The sequence below is a fragment of the Chiloscyllium plagiosum genome, chromosome 16 (genome assembly GCF_004010195.1).
Source record: "Chiloscyllium plagiosum isolate BGI_BamShark_2017 chromosome 16, ASM401019v2, whole genome shotgun sequence".
Classification (NCBI taxonomy): Eukaryota; Metazoa; Chordata; class Chondrichthyes; order Orectolobiformes; family Hemiscylliidae; genus Chiloscyllium; species Chiloscyllium plagiosum.
The window spans coordinates 28,752,170-28,778,644 of record NC_057725.1 but is presented as its reverse complement, the minus strand read 5'-3'; the positions used below and the strand labels follow the sequence as shown (position 1 = coordinate 28,778,644).

The window sequence follows — 26,475 nt, the reverse complement described above, 5'->3', positions numbered from 1 at the left end:
TCTCTGGATTCATTAAAGAAAGAGTTGGGTAGAGCTCTCAAGGACTGTGGAATCAAGGGTTATGGAGATAAAGCAGGAACAGGATACTGATTAAGGATGATCAGCCATGATCATATTGAATGGTGGTGCAGGCTGGAAGGGCAGAATGGCCTACTCCTGCACCTATTGTCTATTTCTTAGGGTTGGGGATGGATTGATCCATATAGGTACCAAAGACACAGGATAAGGAAAGAGATACTGCATCTTCAATAAGCGGAGCTCGCCTCAAAATTAAGAAATACAGCCTCAAAGGTATTAATCTCCAGATTACTACCTGTGCTGCATGTAATTTGGCATCGCACAAATGAAATAAGAGAAATAAAGCATGGCATCATACCCTGAAGTATTCGTGGCAAACACTGAGCAACCTTCTGGATAACTAGTGTTCTTCTTTAAATTTCACCCATCTTTTTGTGAGTAGCAAGTATTGACTTGAGGTCCACAGGAATCAGTGTTTTGACCCCCAGAAATTCACTATATATTAATGATTTAGATGAAACTGTCATATCTCCAAGTTTGCAGATGAGACAAAGCTGGGTAGGAAGGTATTCTGTGAGGAGGATGCAGAGAAGCTTCAGTACAATTTGAACAAATTAAGTGGGCAGGTACAAAGTTTGGGAGAAGATTTATAGCTTGGGTGCTCATTGTGGTTCTGTTCGCCGAGCTGGGAATTTGTGTTGCAGACGTTTCGTCCCCTGTCTAGGTGACATCCTCAGTGCTTGGGAGCCTTCTGTGAAGTGCTTCTGTGATGTTTCCTCCGGCGTTTATAGTGATTTGTATCTGCCGCTTCCGGTTGTCAGTTCCAGCTGTCCGCTGCAGTGGCTGGTATATTGGGTCCAGGTCGATGTGCTTATTGATTGAATCTGTGGATGAGTGCCATGACTCTAGGAATTCCCTGGCTGTTCTCTGTTTGGCTTGTCCTATAATAGTAGTGTTGTCCCAGTCGAACTCATGTTGCTTATCATCTGCGTGTGTGTGGTTAATAAGGATAGCTGGTCATGTCATTTCGTGGCTAGTTGGTGTTCATGGATGCGGATCGTTAGCTGTCTTCCTGTTTGTCCTATGTAGTGTTTTGTGCAGTCCTTGCATGGGATTTTGTAGACTACATTGGTTTTGCTCATACTGTACAAGCAAGTACAAGCAGACGCAGTATGATATGGATAAATGAGAGGTTATCCACTTTCATAGCAAAAATAAGCAGGCATATTATTATCTTAATGGAGATGGATTGGGAAAGGAGAAAGTGCAGCAAGGCCTGGGTGATCTCCTACACCAGATGCTAAAAACAAGTATGCAGGTGTGGCAGGCATTGAGGAAGGTAAATGGTATGTTGTTCTTCACAGTGAGAGGATTTGAGTGCAAGAACAGGGATATCTTTAGTTCAACTGTACAGGGCATTGATAAGACTATTAAGACTATTAAGAGTATTATGTACAGTTTTGATTGCCTTATCTGAGGAAGAATACTCTTGCTTAAGAAGCTTTGCCAGACTGATTCCTGGAATGGCTGACTGAAATAGAGAGAGAGACTGGATCCATTAGGACTATATTCACTAGAGTTTAGAAGAATAGTGGGAAATCTCCTAGAAATCTATAGAATTCTGACAGGACTAGACTGGGTAGTTGCAGGAAGGATGCACTTTTTAATGACAGGAGAGTCCAAAACCAGTGGGTGCACACAAAGGATAAAGGATAGGCCATTTAGGATAGCAATCTTCACCTAGGTAATGGCGAGCCTGTGGAATTAGTACCTGTTCCATTTCTTTTCTTGACTCAAACTGATTTTACATCTTTGAATTTTGAGCTACTATACTAATTATCATTCTAAATAAACAGAACTACTCCACCCAGTGGCACAGCAGTCACATGGTTAGCGCTGTTGTCTCATGGCGCAAGGGACCCAGGTTTGATTTCACCCTCTGGCAACTATATGGAGTTTGTACATTCTCCCTTTGTCTGGGTGGGTTTCTTCCAGATGCTCCAGTTTTCTTCCACTGTCCAAAGATATGCAGGTTAGGTGGATTGGCCATGGGAAATGCAGGGTTACAGGGGTAACGAGTGGGGGTGGGTCTGGTTGGGATGCTCTTTGAAGGGTCGGTGTGGATTCCGTGGGCTGGTTCACACTGTATGGATTTTATGGTTCTATAACTTCCTGACCCCTCTGTTAATTGAAAGCTGTAGTCATGATGGTCATCAAATAATGGTAATAGCAACTATTATTTCTTAGGAAAAATTCATTTGGTTCACTCGTGGACAAGACAGTCATAATAAGGACTATTCAGGATGGGTACTAAATGTTGGCCTTGCCAGTGGCACCCATACTCCATAAAAATAAAATAAAATTACAAATAGCATTGTAATAATTCTAAATATTTTATGATGGCCAGTTAACTCAGATGCTTAAACTGTGGTGCTATTAAGAGCACAAAGTCATAGATTCAATGCCATTACTTGCCAAGGATGCTGTCATCATTGCCAGAATTATGTTATTCTTCCAGATCCAGGGATCACACTGAGGATACGGAGTAAACCATTTAGAAATTAGATGAGAAATCTCTTCACCCAAAAAGTGGTGAACCTGTGGAATTTGCTACCACAGAAAACAGTTGAGGCCAAAACTTCAAGATGATGTTGGGTATACCACTTGGGGCTAAAGGATATGGAGGAAAAGCAGGAACAGTTTATTAAGTTGGATGATTAACCATGATCATAATGAATGGTGGAGCAGACTTGAAGGATTGCTCCTGCTATTTTGCATTTTTCTGTGTTTAATTTCTATTTGTGCTAACAATTAATCCATTTTGTTACAAATGCCATGTTGCATTCAGATACTTTAGTGTCTTTAATTTTGTCTTTCACCATTTTTTCAATCAGTAACTTTATCTGGTGCTGTTATGTTTATGTTTTGACCCTTCTCTAGTTATGCTTAAGTAAATTACTACCCTGTTCTATTATCGTGTAATTTCCTTTACATGTAGTCTCCTCTCCCCTCATGTGATTCCATTCCTCACACAAACATATAGGTGTGCACGAATAGGCAGACAGATATACACACGTGTGCACCAACGCACTCAAGCTGTTGTGTGTGACCGCACACAGACCACACCATGGCCAGTCAACCATACAGGTTATTTAAAGTTCTCTCTACTCCCCTAGTTATTAGATTACTAAGATTAGATTACATTACAGTGTGGAAACAGGCCCTTCGGCTCATCAAGTCCATACCGACCTGCCGAAGCGCAACCCACCCATACCCCTACATTTACCCCTTACCTAACCCTACGGGTAATTTAGCTTGGCCAATTCACCTGACCTGCACACCTTTGGACTGTGGGAGGAAACCAGAGCACCCGGAGGAAACCCACACAGACACGGGGAGAACGTGCAAACTCCACACAGTCAGTCGCCTGAGGTGGGAATTGAACCCGGGTCTCTGGCGCTGTGAGGCAGCAGTGCTAACTACTGTGCCACCGTGCCGCCCACATATCTTGTCAGGGCACTGGTCCCAGCATAATTCAGATGAAGACCATCCCAGCTGTGTACAGCTCCTACTTGCCCCAAACCTATTGCCAGTATTCCACAAATTAAAAGCTATTTCTCCTGTACCAGTTGTTGAGACATGCAGTCAATTCTTGAGTTTTATTTACTCTCTGCCAATTTGCTTGTTGCTCAGGGAATGATCTTTCCTTTTCAAATTCTGCTCCTAATTTCCAAGCATGATCTCTTTGAGTCACCTATGAGGTTGGTATCATGTGATCATCTGGATCATCCTCTAACCCCCACTGCATGTTCAAAGACAGAAACTGCTGGAACAACTTAGCAGGTCTGGCAGCATCTGTGAAGAAAAAGCAGAGTTAACATTTTGGATCCATTGATCCTTCAGAACTGGACTTGAAATGTTAACTCTCATTTCTCTTCACAGATGCTGCTATACGTGCTGAGTTTTTCCCACCCGTTTCCTTTTTGTTTCAGATTTCCAGCATCCACAGTTGTTTTGTTTTCCCTGCTGTAAATTCCTCTCCATCCCAAAGTAGATGTCTTCAACTCTAGCACTGGGCAGACAATACAATCAACTGGATATTTGCCCTCAACTACAGAACTATGTCTATGCCCTGACTATACTGTCCCTTACTACTTAAACATTCCTATTTGCTACCACCTTGATCATCTTCAAATGCTCCTGTCCTGCCCAGTAACTGCATAGGAAACATCTCAATGCTTCTGAGCTAGGAAAGTTTGGGAATTTTGTTCGGTGTTTCTTGCCAACAGGGTGAATTAAAATCTGATACCATTAACACATTTCCACCTTTTCTCATTACGGACTGACCCTATCACCCCTATCTGAAGGAACATTTTTGGCTGAGGTGGCGAAGACTTGGGTAACTACCCTTGTGCTCCTTGTACTTTATGGAAAAATGGGTGGTGAGAGCAGAATAGAGAATATTTAATCCAACAGATGCTTCCTATTCAATAAGTAAGGATCCCATATGTCTGCCATCCTGAAGTTCCAATACCCAGAGGATGCATTTACTATCAAGTACAAAGACTATCTCAAGTGCTGGTATCAGGAATTTCTGGTATGTTTGCAGCAAGGAAACTGAAATTTCCACTTATGTGGAAGAGCAGAATGTGAAGTCACACATATAAGATGCATACAGTCTCACAAAGTGGTAAGGATGTGAAACTTGCTTTCACAAGGGCTGGTTGAGGCAGATGGCTTCCGTATATTTAAAAGAAATCCAAATCGACATTTCTGTTGTGCTTTTGTGGCCAATGAATATTTGAGAGCACTTTAAAGCCAACAGAGTACTTTTGAAGAAAAGTTACTGTTTTAGTGTAAGGAACCCTAGGTAAGTGAAGAGAGGGTTATAGAACATAAAACGTTACAGCACAGTGCAGGCCCTTCAGCCCTCTGTTGTGCCGATCTGCAAAATTAATCTGATGCCCATCTAACCCACACCATTTCATTATTATCCATATGTATGTCCAATGCCCTTAATGTCGGCAAGTCTACTATGGTTGCAGGCAGGCCGTTCCACACCCCTATTATTCTGTGTAAAGAAACTACCCCTATTATCTGTCCTAAACCTATGTCTCCTCATGTTAGCCTTCACCATCCGAGGAGAAAGGCTCTCACTGTCCACCCTATCTAACCCTCTAATTATCTTATACATCTCGCTTAAGTCACCTCTCAATCTTCTTCTCTCCAACAAAAACAGCCTTCCCTCACTCTTTCCCCATAAGATCTTCCTGCCATACCAGGCAACATCCTAGTAAATCTCCCCTGAACCCTTTCCAAAGCCTCCACTTCCCTCCTATAATGCAGTAACCAGAACTGCACACAATACTTCAGGTGCTGCCTTACCAGTGTCTTGTACAGCTGAAGCATAATCTCATGGCTCCGAAACACAATCCTCCAACCAATAAACGCCAGCACACAGTGTGCCTTCTTAACAACACTATCAATCTGGGTGGCAACTTTCAGGGATTTATACACCTGGACACAGGTCTCTCTGTTCATCTCCACGATGGTAATAAAGTTAGAGGAAGTAGGATGGAATGGAGGTTTGAGGGAAAGTAAACGCTAGTCTGGATTAAATGGATCAAATTTCCTGTTTCTATTCTGTAAATTGCCTGTAATTCTGTGTATTCTACATCTGTTTATTTAACAGTAAAACACTAGCTATAACATCTTGCTTACTCCCCAGCACTGTGAAAACCCAATGAAGAAATCGCATTTTGAGTTAATTTGACTTAATGATGCTTTGTAAACTATTTCCGTTATCTTGATTTAAGAATAATGCAATATTCAAACTCCTGTTTACTAATAGGATTTTAATTACACATAAAAATAAAACAAAATATGCCTTCAGTAACATTTGAGATGTCCAAAATCAATTTGTGTGAAATTAACCACTTTTTTGAGTATTGTTACTGTTGCTGACTCTACTACTGCTGCTGGCAGTGCATTCCACGCATCTACCACACTCTGTAAAGAACCTACATCTGAAATCGCCCCATAATCTTCCTCCAATCACCTTAAAATTACACCCTCTTATAATAGTCGTTACTGCCCTGGGAAAAGGCTATCCACTCTACCTATGCCTCATCATCTTGTACACCTCTATCAAGTCACCTCTCATCCTCCTTCGCTCCAATGAGAAAAGCACTAACTCCTCAACCTTTCTTTATAAGACCTGCTCTCTGTAACGCTTCCACAACTTTCCTATGATGAGGTGACCAGAACTGAACACAACATTCCAAGTGTGGCCTAATCTGCAGCTTGAAAGAGCTGCAGCAGAACCTTGTGGCTTTTAAACTCAATCCCCCGCTAATAAAAACCAACACACCATACACCGCCTTAACAACTCTATCAACTTGGGTGGCAACTTTGAGGGATCTATGGACATGGACCCCAAAATCCCTGTTTCTCTGCCAAGAATCCTGCCTTGAACCCTGTAATCTGCATTCAATTTCGAACATCCAAAATGAATGACTTCATACTTTTCCAGGTTGAACTCCATCTGCCACTTCTCAGCCCAGCTCTGCATCCTGTCAATGTCCCGTTGCAACCTACAACAGTTCTCCAATCTATCCACAACTCCACCAACCTTCATGTCATTGGCAAACTCACTAACCCACCCTTCCACTACCTCATCCGAGTCATTTGTAAAAGTCACAAAGAGCAGAGGTCCCAGACAGATTCCTGCGGAACATCAGTAGTCACCAAGCTTGAAACTGAATACTTTCCATTTACTACCGCCCTCTGTCTTCTGTGCGCCAGCCGATTCTGTATCTCGGCAGCCAAATTTCCCTATATCCCATGCCTCCTCACTTTTTATGAATGAGCTAATCATGGAGAATCTTATCAAATGCCTTGCTAAAATTCATGTACACCACATCCACTACTCTACCTTCATCAATGTGTTTTATCACATGCTCAAAGAATTCAGTAAGGCTTGTCAGGCATGACCTGCCCTTCTCAAAGCCATGTTGACTATCTCTAATCAAAATATGCTTTTCCAAATAATCATAAATCCTGTCTGTCAGAATCCTCTAATTTGCCCAACACCGACGTAAGACTGGTCTGTAATTCCCAGGGTTATCCCTATTCCATTGAACAGGGGAATAGCATTTGCCACCCTCCAATCCACTAGTACTACAATGGACAGTGAGGCGCAATGATCATCGCCAAAGGCGCAGCAATCACTTCCCTCCCGTCCCGTAGTAACTTTGAGTATATCCCATCTGACCCAGGGGACGTATTTTTCCTTGTTTTTCAAAATTTCCAGGAAATCCTCCTCCTTAACATCTAGCGTATCAGTCTGTTTCACATTGTCCTCAAATGACAAAATCCCTCCCAGTAGTGAATAGTGAAGGACAGTATTCATTAAGGACCTCCCCACCACCTCTGACTCCAGGCACAAGTTCCCTCCACTATCCCTGATCGGCCCTACCGTCACTCTGGCCATCCTGTTGTTTCTCATATAAGTGTAGAATTTCTTGGGGTTTTCCATAAGCCTACCCGCCAAGGCTTTTTCATGCCCCCTTCTAGCTCTCCTAAATCCATTCTTCACTTCCTTCCTGGCTACCCTGTAGAGGCCTGTTTGATCCTTGCTTCCTCATCCTTAAATAAGCTTCCTCCTTCCTCTTGACTAGCTGTTCCCTATCCCTATCTCCCTATTCCCAAAGTTCCATCACCCTACCATCCCTTCCTTGCCTCAGTGGGACAAATCTATCTTGCAGCAAGTGCTTACTAACCAGCCTCCATATTTCTGCCTTTCCCTGAGAATATATGTTCCCAATTTAAGCTCTACAGTTCTTGCCTAATAGCATTGTAATTTCCCCCTATTCCAATTAAATACTTTCCCATACCGTCTGCTCCTATCCCTTTCCATAACTATAGTAAAAGTCAGGGTGTTGTGATCGCTATTACTGAAATGCTGTCCGGCCCAGAGGTCTGACACCTGACCTGGTTTGTTGCCAAGCACTAAATCCGGTATGGTCTCCCCTCTACATATTGAGTCAGGAATCCTTCCTGGGGACACGTGACAAAATCTGCTCCATCCAAACCATTAGCACTACGGAGATTCCAATCAATATTAGGGAAGTTCAAGTCACCCATGACGACAACCCTGTTCCTGTTGCACCTTTCCAAAACCTGTCTCCCAGTAAGATGACTGCTCCTTTCCTTTTTCGGACTTTCACCCATACTGACTTTGTGGACAAACCCTCCTCAACAACCTCCCTTTCTGCAGCTGTGATATTATCCCTGCATAGCAATGTCACTCCCCATAAACCCCACCACCACCACCACTTCTTTTACCTCCCTCCCTATTCCTTTTGAAACATCTAAAACCTGGAATATCCAACAATTATTCCTGCCCCTGTGATATCCAAGTCTCTGTAATGGCCACAACATCATAGCCCCAAGTACTGATCCTTGTTCTAAGTTCATCACCCTTATTTCTGACACTACTTGCATTAAAATAGATACACTTCAACCTATCACACTGACTGCAACTTTGCCCTATCAACTGTCTGTCCTTCCTCTCAGACTTGCTGTATCTGCCTGTTCACCAGCTACCCCAACCTCTGATCCATAGCTCCAGTCCCATCCCCCGTCACACTAAACCCTCCCAAAGAACTCCAACAAACCTCCCACCCAGGATGTTGGTGCCACTCCAGTTCAGGTGCACCCTGTCCTCCTTGTACAGGTCCCACCTTCCCCAGAAGGTACCGCAATAATCCACATTTCTGAAGCCCCCTCTCCTTCCTCAGCTCTGCAGCCACGTGTTCATTTGCACTCGCTTTCTGTTTCTAGCCTCACTAGCATGTGGCACCGGGAGCAATCCTGAGATTACTATTCTGCTTGCCCTGCCTTTTAGCTTCCAACCTGACTCCCTGTATTCACTTTTCAGGTCACTGATTCTCTTGCTGTCAGTGACCTGGGTGCAAAGCGCTGGAATTGCCTCCCTAAACCTTCATGGTTCTCCTTTCTTTAAGACACTTTTTAAAAGCTTTGCCTTTAGTGCTTTTGGTCACTTGTCCTAGTATCATCTTGTGGTTCAGTGCCAAACTTTATTTGATAAAATTTCCATGAAATAACTGGAGAGGTCTTGTCACATTACAGATGTCACAAATCCAAGCTGACCCTTCAGGCTCAGGGTCGTATTAAATAAAACAGCTGAGGCAGAACTGCTGTTATATAAGGTTGAATGTGTAAAAATCAGCCCATCCTGCAGCTTTTTAATGAGTATACTATAAGTGTTCCCATTGTGAGAAAGGTCTGTCCGAGAGGATACTTGTTAGGTTCATTGGCAGAGGGAATATTTTTTAAATACACAGGCTGTTGTAATGTGGAATGAAAAGGATGGAAGCAGATTCAGTAACAACTTTCAAAAGAGAATTCGATGAATACTTTGAAGGAAAAGAATATTAAAGTGGCTCAGAGCAAAGTGCAGATAACTTGGATTAATAGTTCTGAACAAAGAGGGCACAGGCACAGTAATTTCCTGCTGTTTTTTTATAGTTCTAAAACTTAACCAGGCAGATTGTATTTATAGTAGAAGAGTGTAGTGCTGGCAAAGCACAGCCGGTCATGCAGCATCTGAGGAGCAGAAGACTCCACGTTTTGAGCATAAGCTCTTCATCAGGAATGAGGGGGTGGCCCAAGGTAGTGCCAAACTGTTAGGTTCGATGTGGGATAAGTTTGGGGGGGGTGGGAAATGGGGAAACGGATTAAATCAGCATTGATCCTGTGTGGTTGGAGGGCCCTAAGGAGGAAGATGAGGTGTTCTTTCAACAGGCATCAGGTGGTTAGGGTTTGGTGGTGGAGGCGGCCAAGGTCTTGCATGTCCTTGGCAGAGTGGGAGGGGGAGTTGAAGTGTTCACCCACAGAGCAGTGAGGTTGTCTAGTGTGTGTCATAGAGATGTTCTCTGAAATGTTCCGCAAGTTGGCGTCCTGTCTCCCCAGTGTAGAGGAGACCACATTAAGAGCAAAGGACACAGTACATGACGTGGAGAAAGTGAGGACTGCAAATGCTGGAGATCAGAGTCGAGTGTGTGGTGCTGGAAAAGCAGAGCAGGTCAGGCAGCATCTGAGGAGCAGGTGAATGGACTTGTGTATGGAAATACAGGTAAATCACTGATGTGGAAGGATCCTTTGGGGCCTTGGACACAGGTTGGGTGCAGGTTTTGCACTTCTTGCGGTAGCAGGGGAAGGTGCTGGGAGTGGAGGGTGGGTTGGTGTGGGCCATGGACCTAATGAGCGAGTCGTGGAGGGAATGGTCTATCCGGATCGCAGATAGGGGTGGGGATAGAAATATATGCCTAGTGGTGGGATCTGTCTGTAAGTGGCAGAAATGGCGGAGGATGATGCATTGTATCTGGAGGTTGGTGGGGTGCAAGGTGAGGAGCAAGGCGAGTTCTGTCCTTGTGGTTGGAGGGGTGGGGTTCAAGGGCAGAGGTGCGGGAAGTGGAGGAGTTTCATTGGAGGGCATCCCTTGTTAGATCCATGCCCCCACCAACCCACCTTCCCCTCCCGGCACCTTTCCTTGCCACTGCAAGAAGTGCAAAGCCTGCACCCATGCCGCCTTCCCTCACCTCCCTCTGAGACCCCAAAGGATATCTGACAGAAATCTAGCTGTACTTCCAGGCAAGTCATCTACTGTGTCCGTTGCTCTCGATGTAGTCTCCTCTACTTGGGGAGACAGGACGCCAATTTATGGAATGTTTCAGAGATCATTCGTGATGAAGAGCTTATGCTCGAAACGTTTGCTGTCCTGCCGCTCAGATGCTGCCTGACCAGCTGTGTTTTTCCAGTACCACACTCTTTGACTCTGATTTCGAGCATCTGCACTCCTCACTTTTTCCAGACTGTGTTTATAGAGGACCCACGTGCTATAACTATCATGCTCGCTTGCATCTTACTGTCCAAACTTTTACCCAGCTCGGGAACCATTCTTTCATTGCCTTGGCATCTAGTTAAACAGGTGAGCTTACGACAACAAAGAGTGAGCAAAAAACTATTTGCCAAAGATTAATTTTCCTAAACTTCTTTCCACTTGCCAACCAATTTGAGTGTGTCAAAGATTTTGTTTTAATTTTTTTAAAATTATGTAATTATTTAATAAAATAGGTAACATGAAACATTGTCTCTTTCCCACATTTTTCATAAGCTTCATTGCTTGGAATAACCCTTGTCAAATCCCACACAGCAGGTATCAGAACTAACACGCTTCAACTAAATATGGAAGGTATAAGAGTGAGCCAATGCTTTGGAGCCTGTGCTAAATGTACTTGAAAGAAAATATATACAAATTAATTCATATTTCCTTACCAAAGTATAACTGGTAATGTTAGTCTTGTTTCTCAAGTTATTTACAGTACAAAATTATACCGATTCTTCAAATATATCGAGAACAGAGACGTAGCCAAGACTGTTCTGAAAGAGCGAGGTTTGAAGAAGATAAGATTGGGTATTGAAGGTAAGCTCTGTCACCTGAATAAAGCATTGGTTTAACTTTGTACATCATGGCAAGTGTTTAGAATGGTAAGCGATCAGTAAACTCAAGTACATTTTAACTTAGCATCATCCAACTGAAGGATTGTTAACAATTTGTTAGGTGAGAGCAGAGTTGTCCCACTCCACATTCTTGCCCTCCAGCAGCATTTCCATCCCAGGTTTCTTAAAGATAGAAAATATTCATCAGGACAAAACCAACTGCTCCACCATTGTGACCCACAATGATGCCTTGCATATCATATTCAGAGACGTTCACTCCAGATCACTGCTCTCTTATGCCATCAGTCTCTAGTGTTACCCAAGGGCATTGCAGTGTAGCTCCAGCTCAGTGTTGGCAGTGTGACATTGTTCTTTTCCCTGCACGAGTTATGATGTGACCTCGGATTGCATATCTGTAGCAGTTCTACATAACACTCCCTCATCCAGGTGAAACTGCAATACAACAGCTCCAGTTCACAACACCTAATTATAGTCCATTAGGTTTATTTGGAAGCACTGCTCCACAATTAACTGATGGAGAAGGAGCGTCGCTCCGAAAGCTAGTGCTTCCAAATAAACCTGTTGGACTATAACCTGGGGCTGTGATTTAAAACTTAGTTTATACAGAAAAGGTTTTCATTCTATCAGTTTCAGCTTGATTTCAAGCTAGCTTTCAGAAGCATGTGTGTATCCAAAGCCAATCCTGGGATGGATGGGCACGATTCTTATAACCCTCTCTTGAACTGCATCGAGGGAATCCTCTGCACAGTGCATCAGTCTTGTGACAGATCTTTAAAAATGGACCCTCGGGTAGGAACAAAAGGAATGAGTCATCAGCCTGTTTGTAAAATGATGGCCGAATGGTACCTTAACTTTATTTTCACAACGTGGTTCTGTGCATGTGAGCAATTACCTAATAAAAATCTCGTCAGTCTTGCCTTTGAAATTTTACTTATAACCTCAGCTTACACGATCTTTATGGAGCAGAGTTCTCGAGTTCCATTATCCTTTTAATGAAACACTGCTTCTTGACACCATTTCTAAACAGCCTAGCTTGCATTTTAAGGCATCCCCCTCCATAGTTTTGCATTGGTTCACTGCTATGATTATCCCTCAATCTTCATTTTGAAGAGGAACTGCTGGCATAAATTTGTGTTATTTCTGTTCTTTAGTTTTACTGATAAGCCATGTATATTGGCTGTAGTGTCTAGTAGCAGACAACAAATGACCAAACTCTTTGGGATGTCTTTGTACCAGTTTTGTATTATCAGTTGAACTTTCTACCTCTCCTTTTTAATCATGAGGTATTAGCATTACATTTATTGTAGATCCTTTATTGCCCTTGGGAAGCTGCCAGTGAACTGTCATTTTGAAGTGTTGCAAGGACAGGGTTTGAAGGATTTTAACTGAACTGGCCACTATTGACCAATCTTCCATCACTTTACTGATGAGTCATTAATTGACTAATTAATTTTTTCCTTAGTGGACAGAACAGATCTAGTAGATCTCCGTTATACTAAGACAGCAAGCAACGTCGTTAATATGGAATAGCTGTTCATCCCTATAAACAGTGGCTGCTGTCAGAATAGTTTCTTTGTCAATTCCACAAAGCAACTCAATGTAAAAGGTGTTGGCTAATTAAGTTTCGTCTCCCTTCCCTTTGACATTTACCCCACCTCCTCTTCTGCTTCTTGTTCCTCCTCTCACCTTCCCACAATCCAGAAATGTTAGCTTCTGCTAAGTGCTCAATCCCAGTAACACTGATACCTTATGTTTTCAGGTTACCCCACGTACAAGGAGAAAGTGAAGAAAAGGCCAGGTGGCCGGCCTGAGGTCATCTACAACTATGTCCAGCGACCATTCATCAGGATGTCCTGGGAGAAGGAGGAGGGTAAGAGTCGTCACGTTGACTTCCAGTGCGTGAAGAGCAAGTCCATCACTAATCTGGCGGCAGCAGCAGCAGACATCCCACAGGACCAGCTTGTTGTCATGCACCCTACACCCCAGGTGGATGAGCTGGATGTTCTGCCCAATCACCCTGCCAACAGCAACAATGACCTGGAGCTGGACCCCCAACCCCCAGCTGTCTGACAATGTATGTGACAGGGCTGGGGGAAGAGGAGGAGGCTGTTAAGCATGCTGCTGCTGATTGATGTCGTCCTGATGCGTTTCTGTGCAAAACAGTGTGTCAGTATCGTACACCAATAAGAACAAAGTGTGATCGTAACCAAGTGACCTGCTACACGTCTTAAGTTCCAACATTTATCATCTATCTGGTCAAAAGCAACCTGCTTTTGCTGTCAGAAGGGAAAGCTGTTGTTTCTTCCTCTACATTATTTTTAAATGCACACTGTTGCAGTCTAGGTGCTACATATTGGGGAATGGCTTTGGTCTGTACTTGTCTTTTAGCCAAGTGTTCTGTGAAATGCAATTAAACTTCTGCTGGCACAGCACATTCAACATGATGTGTGATGACACTTTAGTGAAGGGAATATTCACATCTTGCATACCAAATTAGCCCTGGTGGTTCAATAAACACTCTTCAGGTACAGGTATTTTTTGGTGTGGGATAAATGTCTATACTCTAGGTATTGCTGTATGCCAGAGATTATTGCTGTCCTGTGAAGCCATTTGAAGTCTCTTAATTTTCTCAAGTCTGTGTACATGTTGCAGGAGTGTTTCTTGTATTTCTAACAGCTAATGAATGATTATATAAATAAACATCACAAGCATTTCTTTTGTGTGAAATTTTCTCAAACAGGTTACTTTTCACAAGATCTTGCAGCAATTCCACCTCTTCAATTTATTTTTGAGCATGTGCCAAGAATCCCCAGATCTTCTGATTTTAAATGTTGAAATTCCCTGTTCTTCCACAACATAAACCAGCTTTTGTCAATCCGAAAGGACAAGTGGGTCCTGAGTCCATTAAGGCAATAGGTTCTTGCTCAGTCGTACAGTTTTAGTCTGGATTAGTGGCTTATATCTTGGGTGTGGAAGCTGAATCCACAACCTTCTGAGCCACAGTTCATGGTGCATGAATAAAAATTTTTAATTTCATACAGCACAAATTACTGATGAGAATAAATATTTCTCTCGTAACAGAATTCAAGTGGTTGAGTAGTTAGCAGTGCTGCCTCACAGGGATGCAGGTCAATTCTACCCTAGTTGTGTGGATTCTTCTTGGGCTCTAAGTTTTTTTTGGACAGTCCAAAGATGTGCAGGGTTATAGGGATAGGGTAGGATGTTCTGAGCATCAGGGTCAGATTTCAGTGTGCTGAATGGCCCCCATAGAATGCATCTCAGAAATGGGTGTTTTATAAAAGCCCTATCCAGATCGAATAGGGTATCTACTAGCCTGCAGAAAACACTGACCAGGAACCTGCAGCATTAGATGTCATGTTAATACTGAATCTGATAATACAGAGAGACGGTTGGCTATAAATTAAACAAGATTGAGAAATCATTCACAGTTCACAATCAGTTCCATACTCTTATTACTAGCATGTCTTCAAAAAGGACTTTTCTTGTATGTGTCAGGGAAGAATCTGAACCTCCTTCTGACCCAAGGTGTACTTTAAAGTCCTACATTTTGTTTTATAAAACGAGGTGGTTAAAGGTGCTGAAACGTAGTCAAGGTTATAATTTCAAAATCCAAGTAATCATTTACATTAATCTGTTAATCCAATTGACTAACTGAAAATCCCTTAATCCTCAGTCTGAATATCACTGGAAGAATGTAGTTCTATGAAAGTAAGAGCAATGACAACGAACTTAGCAAGTTGAGAGTAAATATTTCTCACTTTATAGAATAAGTGTGTAAACATTTTTTTAAAAAAAGCACTTGTGGATTCAAGGATGCAACTTTGGAGTTTATCCATCAACTTAAGACACTTTCCACTTACTGTACAGGGAGGTGCATTTATAGACCACCTTCTGCAACTTTAGTTATAAAGCACTTTGAGATGTCCTAATGAGGTAACGTGAGTATAGTTAGTTATAACACCATCCAAGTGTTGTCTGCTCGGGAGCAACAACTCAGTTTGAGCCTTTAATTCTCAAAGATCTCTATCACTGGCAGTTTTCTTTAACCTTGTCTGGGTCTGTTGTAGGTTCATTAATTGATTTCTACAACTAGTCAAAGGCCCTTTAACAAACAAATATCCTAAGGTGCTTCGGCAATAGCACTGTCAAATAAAATTTGACAACTATTCCCAGAAGGAAATGGTGACTAAAAACTTGGCCAAGGAGAAATCTTCAGACAGCTTTAGGGAAAGAATTTCAGAACTTTGGGCCCAGCTCCATAGCTGAAGACAGTGACCAATAAAAATCAGGCATGCAGAGACTGCAAGGTTATATGAAAGTTGGAGAAAGGAAGGAACAAGATAGATAATGAGAGGGCTTTGAAATTCCCATCATTAACATACAGCAAGCTAGTCACCTTTTTATCTGGACAGCAGTTCCTTTGCTCATCTGCATTCAGTTTACATATGGCTCATGCTCCTGGAATCTTATTTGGTGGCTCAAGGCTCTGCAGAAAACTTTTATTTATCATCTCCAAGCAGGGCCTCTTCACATTATTATGTATTGTTTTTGTGGGATACTGTTGGCATGGTATAGTCATACAATGGCAAATATTCTACATGGCAGTAATTTGGGTAGAGGAATAAATTAAAATGAATTTAATGTATATAACTAAAACATCAGGGTCTTTTATCTCCATGTTATGGGATAAAAGGACAGCATCAGTACAAATCCAGTTTACACACTTATATACAAATATATTAACTAAGATCAAGGTTTTAAAACAGCAAATTCTCTCTGTACAAAGTGATTTGTGTAAAAATAAACTGTACAAATGGCAAACCAGATCAACTCTACAATTTTAAAACAGCAGCATTTCATGGCTAATACAATAAATATTTGTATATATATATATATAATATGGGACAGAACAATGCAAGAAAAACAAACTTTGACACAATTAGCTTTGCAGAAAGGATTGCACACATGGGGATCTTGGTGTTTTCCAAAGTTAGGCTCCAGAAAGTGCAAGAAAATTTTAAACAGGCTTAAAACATCCCCAATGGAAACTCACCAAGATTAATGTAGCAACTTGCTCCACAAATGCAATGGGTTGGGATGGAATTGAAGCATCTTTGCAGGATCCACACGAGTGTTTCAGCTACGTGCAAGTCAATAAGCAACACACACACATTGGCAAAAGTTCTGATGAGAAGTTTCATCAGTGTTCAACTTAACACACTCCTCTTTGTATAAACCACTTGTTCAAAGGGGCCATGGCAAGTCACTAAAATCGACTGGACCTCCAAGCCCTGCGTCTGCCTCCAGAAGGCTCATGATCACAGCCATGGCTGCTTCGTCATTGCTGGGACTACTGGATGAACGATCCTCAATCATATCAATACCTAGGTGAGAGTTGCCACCTGAAAAAGGGGAAGTGAAGGTGAAATTGGATAAAGACAAACTTTGCGCAATATAGCAACCACAAAACAACTAGGGCTGGATAAAGATGTTACAAAAGCAAAGGGGTACATGATGGGGAATTCCAAATAGGGTGCAAATGTTAGTGGTGCTGAAGAATTTATGAAATACATTGAGTGGAACTTGCACTCTGCAGAGAACTAGATCATTTGAATCTTCACAAATTGTAAATCTGAATATAGAATTTTACTATATTAAACATGCAATAAGTTATTTAAAATTCCAAAAGGCACTTCATAGGAACATAAAGGTGACACAAAGTCATGTAAGGTACTATTGGTCAGGTAACCAAAAACTTGGCTAAAGAGGTAGTTTACGGAGGTCTTAAAGGACAAAAACAAAGTCAGGATACAGAGATGTGCAGGAAGGAAATTCCGAGAGACCAGCTGAGATCACAAGTGAATAAACAAGTCCAGAGGTAACAAGACAAAGGGTCTTTTCCTGGTTGGCAAAATGACATAAGTTCTGTGCCAAAGGGATTGGTGCTGTTGCCACAAATTTTTACTGTTTGAGTAAGTGACTTGGATGAAGGGACTGAATTGAAGGTTGCTAAGTTTGTTGACACAAAGACATGCAAGAACTTCAGTTATGAAAAGAATATTCGAAGGTAACAAAAAGGACATAGTGAGGTCAAAATCTGACAGATGTGGGTAAATGTGAAATTGTTTGTTTTGATAGGAAGAATAAAAAAACATAATATTTAAATAACGAGGATTCTGGCGTCCTCACACATGAATCACAAAAGCTTAGTGTGCTGGTACAACAAATAACAGGAAAACTAATTGAATGTTATTGTGAATTGAAAGGGGAATTGAATGCAAAAAGAGAGATTTTACTTCAGTTATACAGGACTTTCAAGAGGCCACATCTGAAAAATTATGTACAATACTGACCTTATTTAAGAAAGCATATAAATGCATTGGAATCCGTTCACAGAACATTTACTCAACTGATACCTGGTTTGGGCAGGTTGTTTTATGAGGAAAGAATAAGTTTTTATCTGCTTTTAGTTCTTAAGTACATGTGGTGACTTGATTAAGACATAAAAAATCCTGAAGGGTTTTGAAAACATGCAGGTGTATCTTCTTGTAGGAGAATCGAGATCCATGGGTTACTGTTTCAAAATAAAGTGATGACCATTTAAAGACAAATATAAGGAGTTATTTGTTATTTTTACTCCTGCTGAAATCATATGTCCAAACACTACAATGCTCTTAAAAACCAACTGAGCTCCAAAGAGGTGTAACCTTTTAGTGAGACTAATAGCAGAACAGTGAAACATTTTGCTAATTCTGAAGATTCCCTACTGATTGCTGGGGGAAGCTCAACAGTGTACCTTGTAGAGCAGCAGAATGACTGCTCAGAATATCTTAGTGTCCACTTTATTCTATCCATGTGCACACTCCAAAAATTGTCAGTTTCAGTGCAATAATGGCAGCCGGTGCTAACAATTTCACTGTTCCCACCACAAAATCAAGATACAATAACTGTAGATTAATAAAATGTAAAAAGATTGAGAAGTGAGTATCCCTTGACAAGAATCTATCACATAGCTCCTGTTAGCTGGATACTGAAATTCTACACAGCTTTTATTACAGGCAGTCAGCTAGATCAGTGTTGAGTATCTCAAATTAAATGGCCCATTCACTATTAACTACATCAAGCACTTTAATCACAGGGCTTAGTTGAACATGTAACTACTTCCACAACCCATAAATCATCCCGTATAACTGCGAACTCCTGCACCATTATTAAATCAACCCATTAAAGTTCCCAAAGTTAAAATAAATATTTTGCTCATGATGTTATCTGACTTGTAGGTAAATCTATATTTAATAAAAAGTAAAATGTAGGAAATATACAATATATCGGACCTCAGACTTGAAAAGATAGATTAATGTGCTGACCCATCACCAGAATTTGAAGACAGAAAGTCAGTGTTGTTTACAGAATGCAGGTATAGACTATTTCTCCCCTTGATGCTGTTCTACAATGAGAATAGGAGTCCATTCAGCTAGAGCCTACAATGAGCCAAAGGACATGGACTTGCTTTTTTTAAACTTGTTCCTTCTCATATTTCTGCACATTTTGATTAGCCATGTCATCGAGAGCCTCTAGTCTAGAGTTCAGAATCTTTCAGGGATATTTGGAAGACTCTGTGAATAAAATGCTTATTTCTGAACAAGAGGCCCTAACAACCTAGAAGCTAAAAACCTTGGAGCCACTAAAAAATTGGCGGATATTATTTCTCATATTTTCAACATTCTCGTCTCTTAAAAAATTGCAGTTTGGGTTGGGAAAACGAAATCTATTTGACATACAATTGACAATTGTCCAACTGGCTAACGATGACTTTGATTGCCTGGTTTTGCAAGGATGGACAGGGTTGTTGGTGAATATTGTGGGGTGGGGCATTGAAGGTTGTAAAGAAAAAAAGACTTGCATTTAAATGGAGCGTTCCATCATCTTGGGACATTCCAAAGTGCTTTCCAGCCAATTAAGTACTTTTGAAGGGGAGTCACTGTTGTAGGAATGTAGGAAACATGGCAGGCAATTTCCACACATAACTCCCACAACAACCAAGTAACCAGATCATTTGTTTTATAGATATCGACTAATGGATAAGTACTGACCAACAACGACAAACATAACATCACTACTCTTCAAATTAATGCATTGGGAGCTTTTACATACAGCAAAAAAAAACTACAGTTCAATGTTTCATCTGAAAGTTAACATATCAGACAGTGTAGCATTCTCTTAGTGCTACACTTCCAACATCAGAGAAACAAGATTATTGGGCTCCCTTCATCATACCGTACTGGCCTAGCCCATTTTATCCTTTTTCCCTTGTGTTTATCCAGTTTTCTCTTTATTGTATTTCTGTTATGTTTCAATGATGTCGCAGAAGGAAGAATTTAAAAAAGGGATAGGAAATAGGAAATGGCTGAATCACGGAAATACTATGTCACAGGAGGCCACTGGGCCTATTTGAGTCCATGCCCCTTGCTCTCCATAGAGTGAGACAGGCATTTTCTGCCTATTCCTTCAGATTAGGCCTGGAAACAAAATTGCAGGGTGCACATCCAATTTTCTTCTGAAATTATGTATTGTCTCTGCTTCTACTAGGGTCTTCCTCACAAACCCTCTGCATCTCCCACCAAAACCTTAAAATCTGTGACCTCGTATCATCAGGTAAATTGGAACAGCTTTTCTTTGTCTACCTAATCGAAACCTAATCTCGTGATCCTCTATTAGATTCTCCACTCAATATCCTTTGCTCCCAAGAACATCCCCAACTTCTCCAACCTAACCTTGCAGTGAAGATCGATTACTCAAGGAGACAGTTTGATAAATCAGATCTGCATGGTCTCAAAACCCCTCATATCCTTCCTGGTAAGTGATGACGACCTGAATAGGGCATATTAGCCAAAATGTTATAACAGACTGCCAGCACCAGCAAAAGCTGAGTGGGTCTCCTCCTGTGCTGTCATTTCCATAATTCAACCTTATTTTACGCTGCTACTCAACAAGTGTCCAATGCAATTTACAGTTTTTGAACTGGGTAAAACTGACATGATTTCCAAGCAATACCAAAGAGTGCAAAACTTACTAAGTAGAGAGGTGTTGTCCAAGTATGGATAGCCCGTGCTGTCTGTTACATGCGTGGCCAATGCTCCTGCATTCGTCACATCTGTAGAACCACCATTCAGAATCTACAGAGAGACACAGCATCATCAACATCAGATTGTCACAGAATAAATCGGATTCAACTAAACAACCAATCCACTGGCAATGTCTCAGTTTAGCCGTACAACAACAGCTTTATATTTACACAACAAAATATCCCATGACACTTCGCAGATGCAGTACAAAACAAAATGTCTTCTGATGCATCTCAGAGTCACACTAAGTCAGATGACCAAAATCTTGGTCAAAGTGGTAGGTTTTAAAGTAGTGTTCAAGGAGAAGGCGAGGTAGAGGGGGGAATTCCGGAGTTCAGAGACAAAACAACTAAAGCTTTTCTTCAAAATGCTGTGGGATCTTTTACATCGATTTGATGAAGCAGACGGGACTCTGTTCAACATTTCATCTGAAAGATGACTGTCTCAATAACTGCTTAACTTAGACAAACTAAAGATACTCTAAGGGAGTTTTGATTTGTTAATGTTGATTCTCCCATAGAATTAATTTTTCACTGGTAGCTAGAGGTTATGGGAGGTCTTTTAATTGCACATAGTACAGGGCTGAATGTAGTTACAGGAGAAAGTGAGGATTGCAGATGCTGGAGATCAGATGCAAGAGTATGGTGGTGCTGGAAAAGCACAGCAGACCAGGCAACATCTGAGGAGCAGGTGGATCAACATTTTCGGGCAAGAGCCCCACCTCCATCTACCTGTCGCACTCTTAGCTACCATTCCCCATCCCCACCACCCTCCTGTTTATCTCTCCACCCCCTCAGCTCACAAGTTTCATTCCTGATGAAGGGCTCTTGACCGAAACGTGGATTCTCCTGCTCCTCGGATGCTCCCTGGCCTGCTGTGCTTTTCCAGCACCACACACTCAACTCTGAATGTAGTCATAACTTGGAGATGCTGGTGTTGGACTGGGGTGTACAAAGTTAAAAATCACACAACACCAGGTTATCGTCCAACAGGTTCACCTGATGAAGGAGCATCGCTCCGAAAGCTAGTGTGCTTCCAGTTAAATCTGTTGGACTATAACTTGGTGTTGTGTGATTTTTAATTGAATGTAGTTTAACAGCCTGACCTCTCCAGCAACTTGCAATTCTTGCCATTGTCTTTTTGGGGTAATATTGCCATCAAGTGGAGACAATAAGAACAGCATTGGCTACCTTCACTTCTTTGACCCTGAACCAAAGATGGTACAAACCCAGAGATATTTCCTACCTTCTTTCCGCCAGGAGATGATGTGTCAGGTGGTGGGGTACTGGTGATGTTAAGCGGACTGGAACTGCAGCTTGAAGGGGAGGATCCTCTAATCCTGTCAAATACAAAGTCACATCTCAATAACAACTTATATAGCGGCTTTAATGTTCAGCACTTCACAGGAACATTATAAAGCAAAATCGACACCAGGACAAACAAGGGGATAATATATCAGGTGATGAAAAGCCTGGTCAAGGAGATAAGTTTTGAGGATGTCTTAAATCAGGACAGTGAGATAGTATAGTGGAGGGTTAGGAGAAAGTTAATAATCACACCAGGTTATAGTCCAACAGGTATATTTGGAAGCACTAGCTTTCAGAGCGCTGCTCCTTCATCAAGTGGTTGTGGCGTACAAGATTGTTGGACACAGAAATTATAGCAAAAGTTTATAGTGCGATGTAACTGAAATTATATTTTGAAAAAGACCTGGATTGTTTGTTAAATCTCTCACTTTTAGAATAATTTCAGTTCTTTCATATGAAAAGTCCAGAACTTTCTTAAAGTTACATTCTCAAACGAACTTTAACAATAGGTGCCATGTTGGCCCAGAGAACCCACAGCAATAAAACTCAGAGATGCAAAACAGACCTGAATTAGAGAAGCACAAATACCTTTGCAGATTGTGGGGCTGGAGGAGATTACAGACATAGGGAGGAGGGAGACCATGATGGGTGGGGGGGATTGGAAAACAAGGAGGAAAGTTTAAAGTCTGAACTAATGGAGACAAATGGAGGTCAGTGGGCGCAAGGGTGGCAGAAGAATGGGGCGAATTAAAAGTGAGCAGCAGAGTTTTAGATTACCTTAAATCTACCGAGTGTGTTCGATAATGCATTTGGGCAGGATAAACATGAAGAACGATAGGACCTAGGAAGCCCAGACTATCAGAAGGACGTTGGTGTGTATGCCCCACCAGGGCAGATAATGAAGTGGTTAAGGCAGCCTATGGTATACTTCCCTTTATTAGCTGAGGCAAAGAAATTAAGATGAGGGAGGTTATGCTTGAACTGTATAAGACATTGGTGAGACCATAGTTAGAGTACTGTACGCAGTTCCACATGTGGAATCCACATTTACAGAAGGGATGAGACTGCACTGGAGAGGGGACAGAGGGGATTTACCAGGATGTTGTCTGGGCTATTTCAGTTTCAGTTAAGAGGAGAGATTGGATAGATTGGAAATTGATAGCAGAGGGCTATAATTGAGATAAAATTATGAGAGGCATGGATAGGGAAGACAGAATTTTTTTTTCTTGATAAAGGGATCAATGACCAAGGGGCATAGATTTAGACAAGGACCAGAAGATTTAGAACCTTTCACCCAGAGGCTCGTGGGAATCTGGAACTTAGTAAGAGTGGCAGAAGCTGAAACTCTCTCCTAAATATTTAAAAATCCAGCTGCAATGTCAAGGCATACAAGGCTATGAGCCAAGTGATGGAAAGTGGGATTAGAATAGTTTGGTAGTTGCTTTTGGTCCGGGTGAAAGTGATGGGTCAAAGGGTCTATTTCCATGCTGTAGGTCTCTCATAGAATATGGGAAACCCCCAGGATTGTATTAGTCAAGTCTAGAGGTAGCAAAGGCACAAGGAAGGTTTCGGCAGCAGACATGCTAACACAGAAGCAACATCAGGCAAGGTGAGGGGAAATTCAAATCAGTGACCTTGGTAGTGGCACAAATGAGCCAGAAGCTTCTCTTGGGTTGAATGTAACAGCCGGGCTGCTAGCGGATTATTATCGGAAACATTAGGAATATGCCAAAACGATAGAATAATCTTAGAATGAAGTCACAGAAGCAAGGCTCAGTCGGCTGGGCAGCAAGCTTGTAACGAAGAGTTGGTTCAACTGCCGCACTGTCCAGGACTCCATGAAGGAGCCTTCTTCTCAACTTCTCCCCTCACCTGAGGCATGTTAAACTACCACCAGTTATCTTTCTTTTACAAAACAGCAGCCCTATGGTCCTGTAATATTATGGCAACTTTGTCTTTTAGAACCATACGACAAGCATGAAATCAGTTGGCCCATCATGGTGGTCAGCTCACTGAAATTAGTTATCCAATTCAGCCCACTCCCTTATACTAAACCCATAGACCTGCAAAATTTTCAAATATTTCACCTACTCCTTATTGAAAGTTGCTGTTGAATCTGCTTCCCATCCCCACTCAGGTGGGGTATTCCACTTGCTGCATAAATAATCTCATCCCCTCAGCCCTTTTGCCAATTACAGAGGAACCTCAATTATCTGAATATCGGATTATCCGGAAAGATTGCTTGGGTGAACTAAGTTATCCGGCATTTGATGAACCAAACGAAATACTCCCCATCCGTGTCCTTCGAATAATCGAGGTTCCTGTGTATGTTAAATGTGTGCCCTCTGGTGATCAATCCTCCTGCCTGCGGAAAGAGTTTCTCCTCCCTTACTCTATCAATAAAAAAATTTAAAATATTAAATACCTCTATTCAATGTTCCCGTAGCCATTCAGCACACACAGAAACAACGGATGCACATTCCAGAACTTCACAATATCCCAAAATACTTTGAAGCAATAGAAATAGTCTTTTTGGTCATACAGTAACTGTTGTAACCGAAGAAACACGGGAGCGAAAACGCACACAGCGAGTTCCCAAAACAGGAATGTAACAATAACCAGGTTTTCTGTTTTTAAGCGTTGTTCATGGTAGTGCAATATTGATCCCAACGACTGGCAGAACTACCCATCTTTTCTCATGGTGGGTAACAGGGGCTTGCTTAACTTTTCAAAGCCAGGACTCCAGATCTCAGACAGTGCAGCACACCCGCAGTGATGCACTGAGGATGGCAATTTGGTTTTTGCGCTCACGTGTTCACACAGGGATTTGAACCCACAACATTGATGCGGGGGGTTGCTGAACTGCCTTACCCACTGAGCCATGGCTACATGTTACTGTGTCAAACTATGGACCAACATGGGGATGCTCAATCTACGATAGCTCAGTTTTCTAATAAGAGAACGTAAAAGGCTAAATGCTTGAACAAGGCGCAGAGCACTGTATAATGCCACTCTATCCTCATTGCCTAAAGTCATTTAATCCCCACAGATACGTCAATGACAAACAAATCACCTTTGTAGCTCCATCACTTCCTCAGCAATCATGCGACCGATTTTCCCAGCTCCTGCACGGGTGCCCCCAGGAATTCCAGGGACAGTGGTGAGTGCACGCTTTGAACTGGCTAGACAGTGAGAGAGAAGGACAAGAGCTTAGAAGTGTATGAGGTACAGTAGCAGAATGATTATGTTACCAGACTAGTACTTGTGAGACCCACTGTATTAATGATCGTTCTGGCCTCTATATGCAAGGATTCATATACTTTCATGGCAGGCAGCGCAGTGAAGATTCACTACGTAGACTCCAAAGATGGCTGGGTTATCGTACAAGAACCAGGGACAGAGATGAGTCATCTGCCATGCCCCACTCTCCCTATCATACGTTTTCGCCCCATTAGAAACCTGATGAGGTAAAGAAGCCCCAAAAGAGGCTTTCACATACAACTGCTGATTAACACTCATTCCTGATGAAGGGTTTTTGCCCGAAATGTCGATTCTCCTGCTCCTCAGATGCTGCCTGACCTGCTGCGCTTTTCCACACTCTCAACTCTAATCTCCAGCATCTGCAGTCCTCACTCTCACCTTGCTGATTAAAGCAGTCCGGCTAAAAGTCAAGGATAAGTAAAAAGCAAAATACTGCAGATGTTGGAAATCTAAAATAATAACAGAAAATGCTGGACAAACTCTCCTCCAATTCCATTTTGATTTTGCTTCTCCCTCTTATCCTACCCTTCCTTTTTGTCATCGTCTCACTGGTGACGGTGGGTTTGATAACCCGATAAAAGAAAATGCTGGACAACATTCAGGTGTGTGGTGAGAGAGGAACAATGAACATTTCAGCTCTAGAACCTTCCATTTGAATGGTAGGTCGACAGCTAACTTTAACCTGGAGACAAATAGACTGCTCGTTACCCAAAGGGTATTGAGGGATATGAGCCAAAGGCAGATTATATTGCGACTGACACGCAACCAATCTCACTGACTAAACGGCCTCCTCATGTTTCCAAAATCAGCTGGACTACCTTAGATGGTGAGGCGACATCTGTGGGAGAACAGGAGACAGCTGCAAATCCCTCTCTAAGAAAAGCAAAGATCCACACGTTTATGATTTAAAAAAAAATTAAAACCTGCCGCATACCTTCTCCAGTCTGTAACACGCTGTCCATGTTCGGAGGAGAACCAGAGAGAGGCAGAGTAGCTCCATCCCCTCTATCCAGAGAGCTGGCACTGAAATGATAAAGGCAACCAATAGTTAGCAGCTTCAGTGAGATGACAGTAAATGTGGCAACATTGAGAGGTGGCAAGGCAACCTCGTAAGGTGTTTAAATGAGTGTATTTGCTACACCAGTTTACATCAAATACAACCACAGAATAATCATGCCGATACTTTATAATGCCAT

At 41.9% G+C, this 26,475-nt stretch overlaps 2 protein-coding genes across 5 annotated transcripts in view; one reads left to right on the top strand and one right to left on the bottom strand.

Moving 5' to 3' along the window:
* LOC122557720 (BTB/POZ domain-containing protein 10) overlaps positions 1-14,279 on the top strand; it is a 66,311-nt gene extending 52,032 nt beyond the window's left edge. For all 3 annotated transcript variants that reach the window (XM_043705629.1, XM_043705630.1, XM_043705631.1), the window contains 2 exons: positions 11,417-11,527; positions 13,325-14,279. In XM_043705629.1, the coding sequence (XP_043561564.1) occupies positions 11,417-11,527; positions 13,325-13,635 (422 nt within the window). In that variant the 3' untranslated portion in view covers positions 13,636-14,279. The remainder of the gene's footprint in view (positions 1-11,416; positions 11,528-13,324) is intronic.
* A 2,110-nt stretch (positions 14,280-16,389) lies between these two features.
* LOC122557721 (aryl hydrocarbon receptor nuclear translocator-like protein 1) overlaps positions 16,390-26,475 on the bottom strand; it is a 29,498-nt gene continuing 19,412 nt past the window's right edge. Inside the window, exons 3-7 of one of the 2 annotated variants that reach the window (XM_043705632.1) lie at positions 26,214-26,301; positions 25,092-25,200; positions 21,957-22,050; positions 20,660-20,762; positions 16,390-16,988 (exon numbers count right to left, since the gene is read on the bottom strand). In XM_043705632.1, coding sequence (XP_043561567.1) covers positions 16,831-16,988; positions 20,660-20,762; positions 21,957-22,050; positions 25,092-25,200; positions 26,214-26,241 — 492 coding nt within the window. In that variant the 5' untranslated portion in view covers positions 26,242-26,301 and the 3' untranslated portion in view covers positions 16,390-16,830. Of the gene's footprint in view, positions 16,989-20,659; positions 20,763-21,956; positions 22,051-25,091; positions 25,201-26,213; positions 26,303-26,475 lie in introns of both variants that reach the window. The other variant, XM_043705633.1, reaches the window with a different exon arrangement.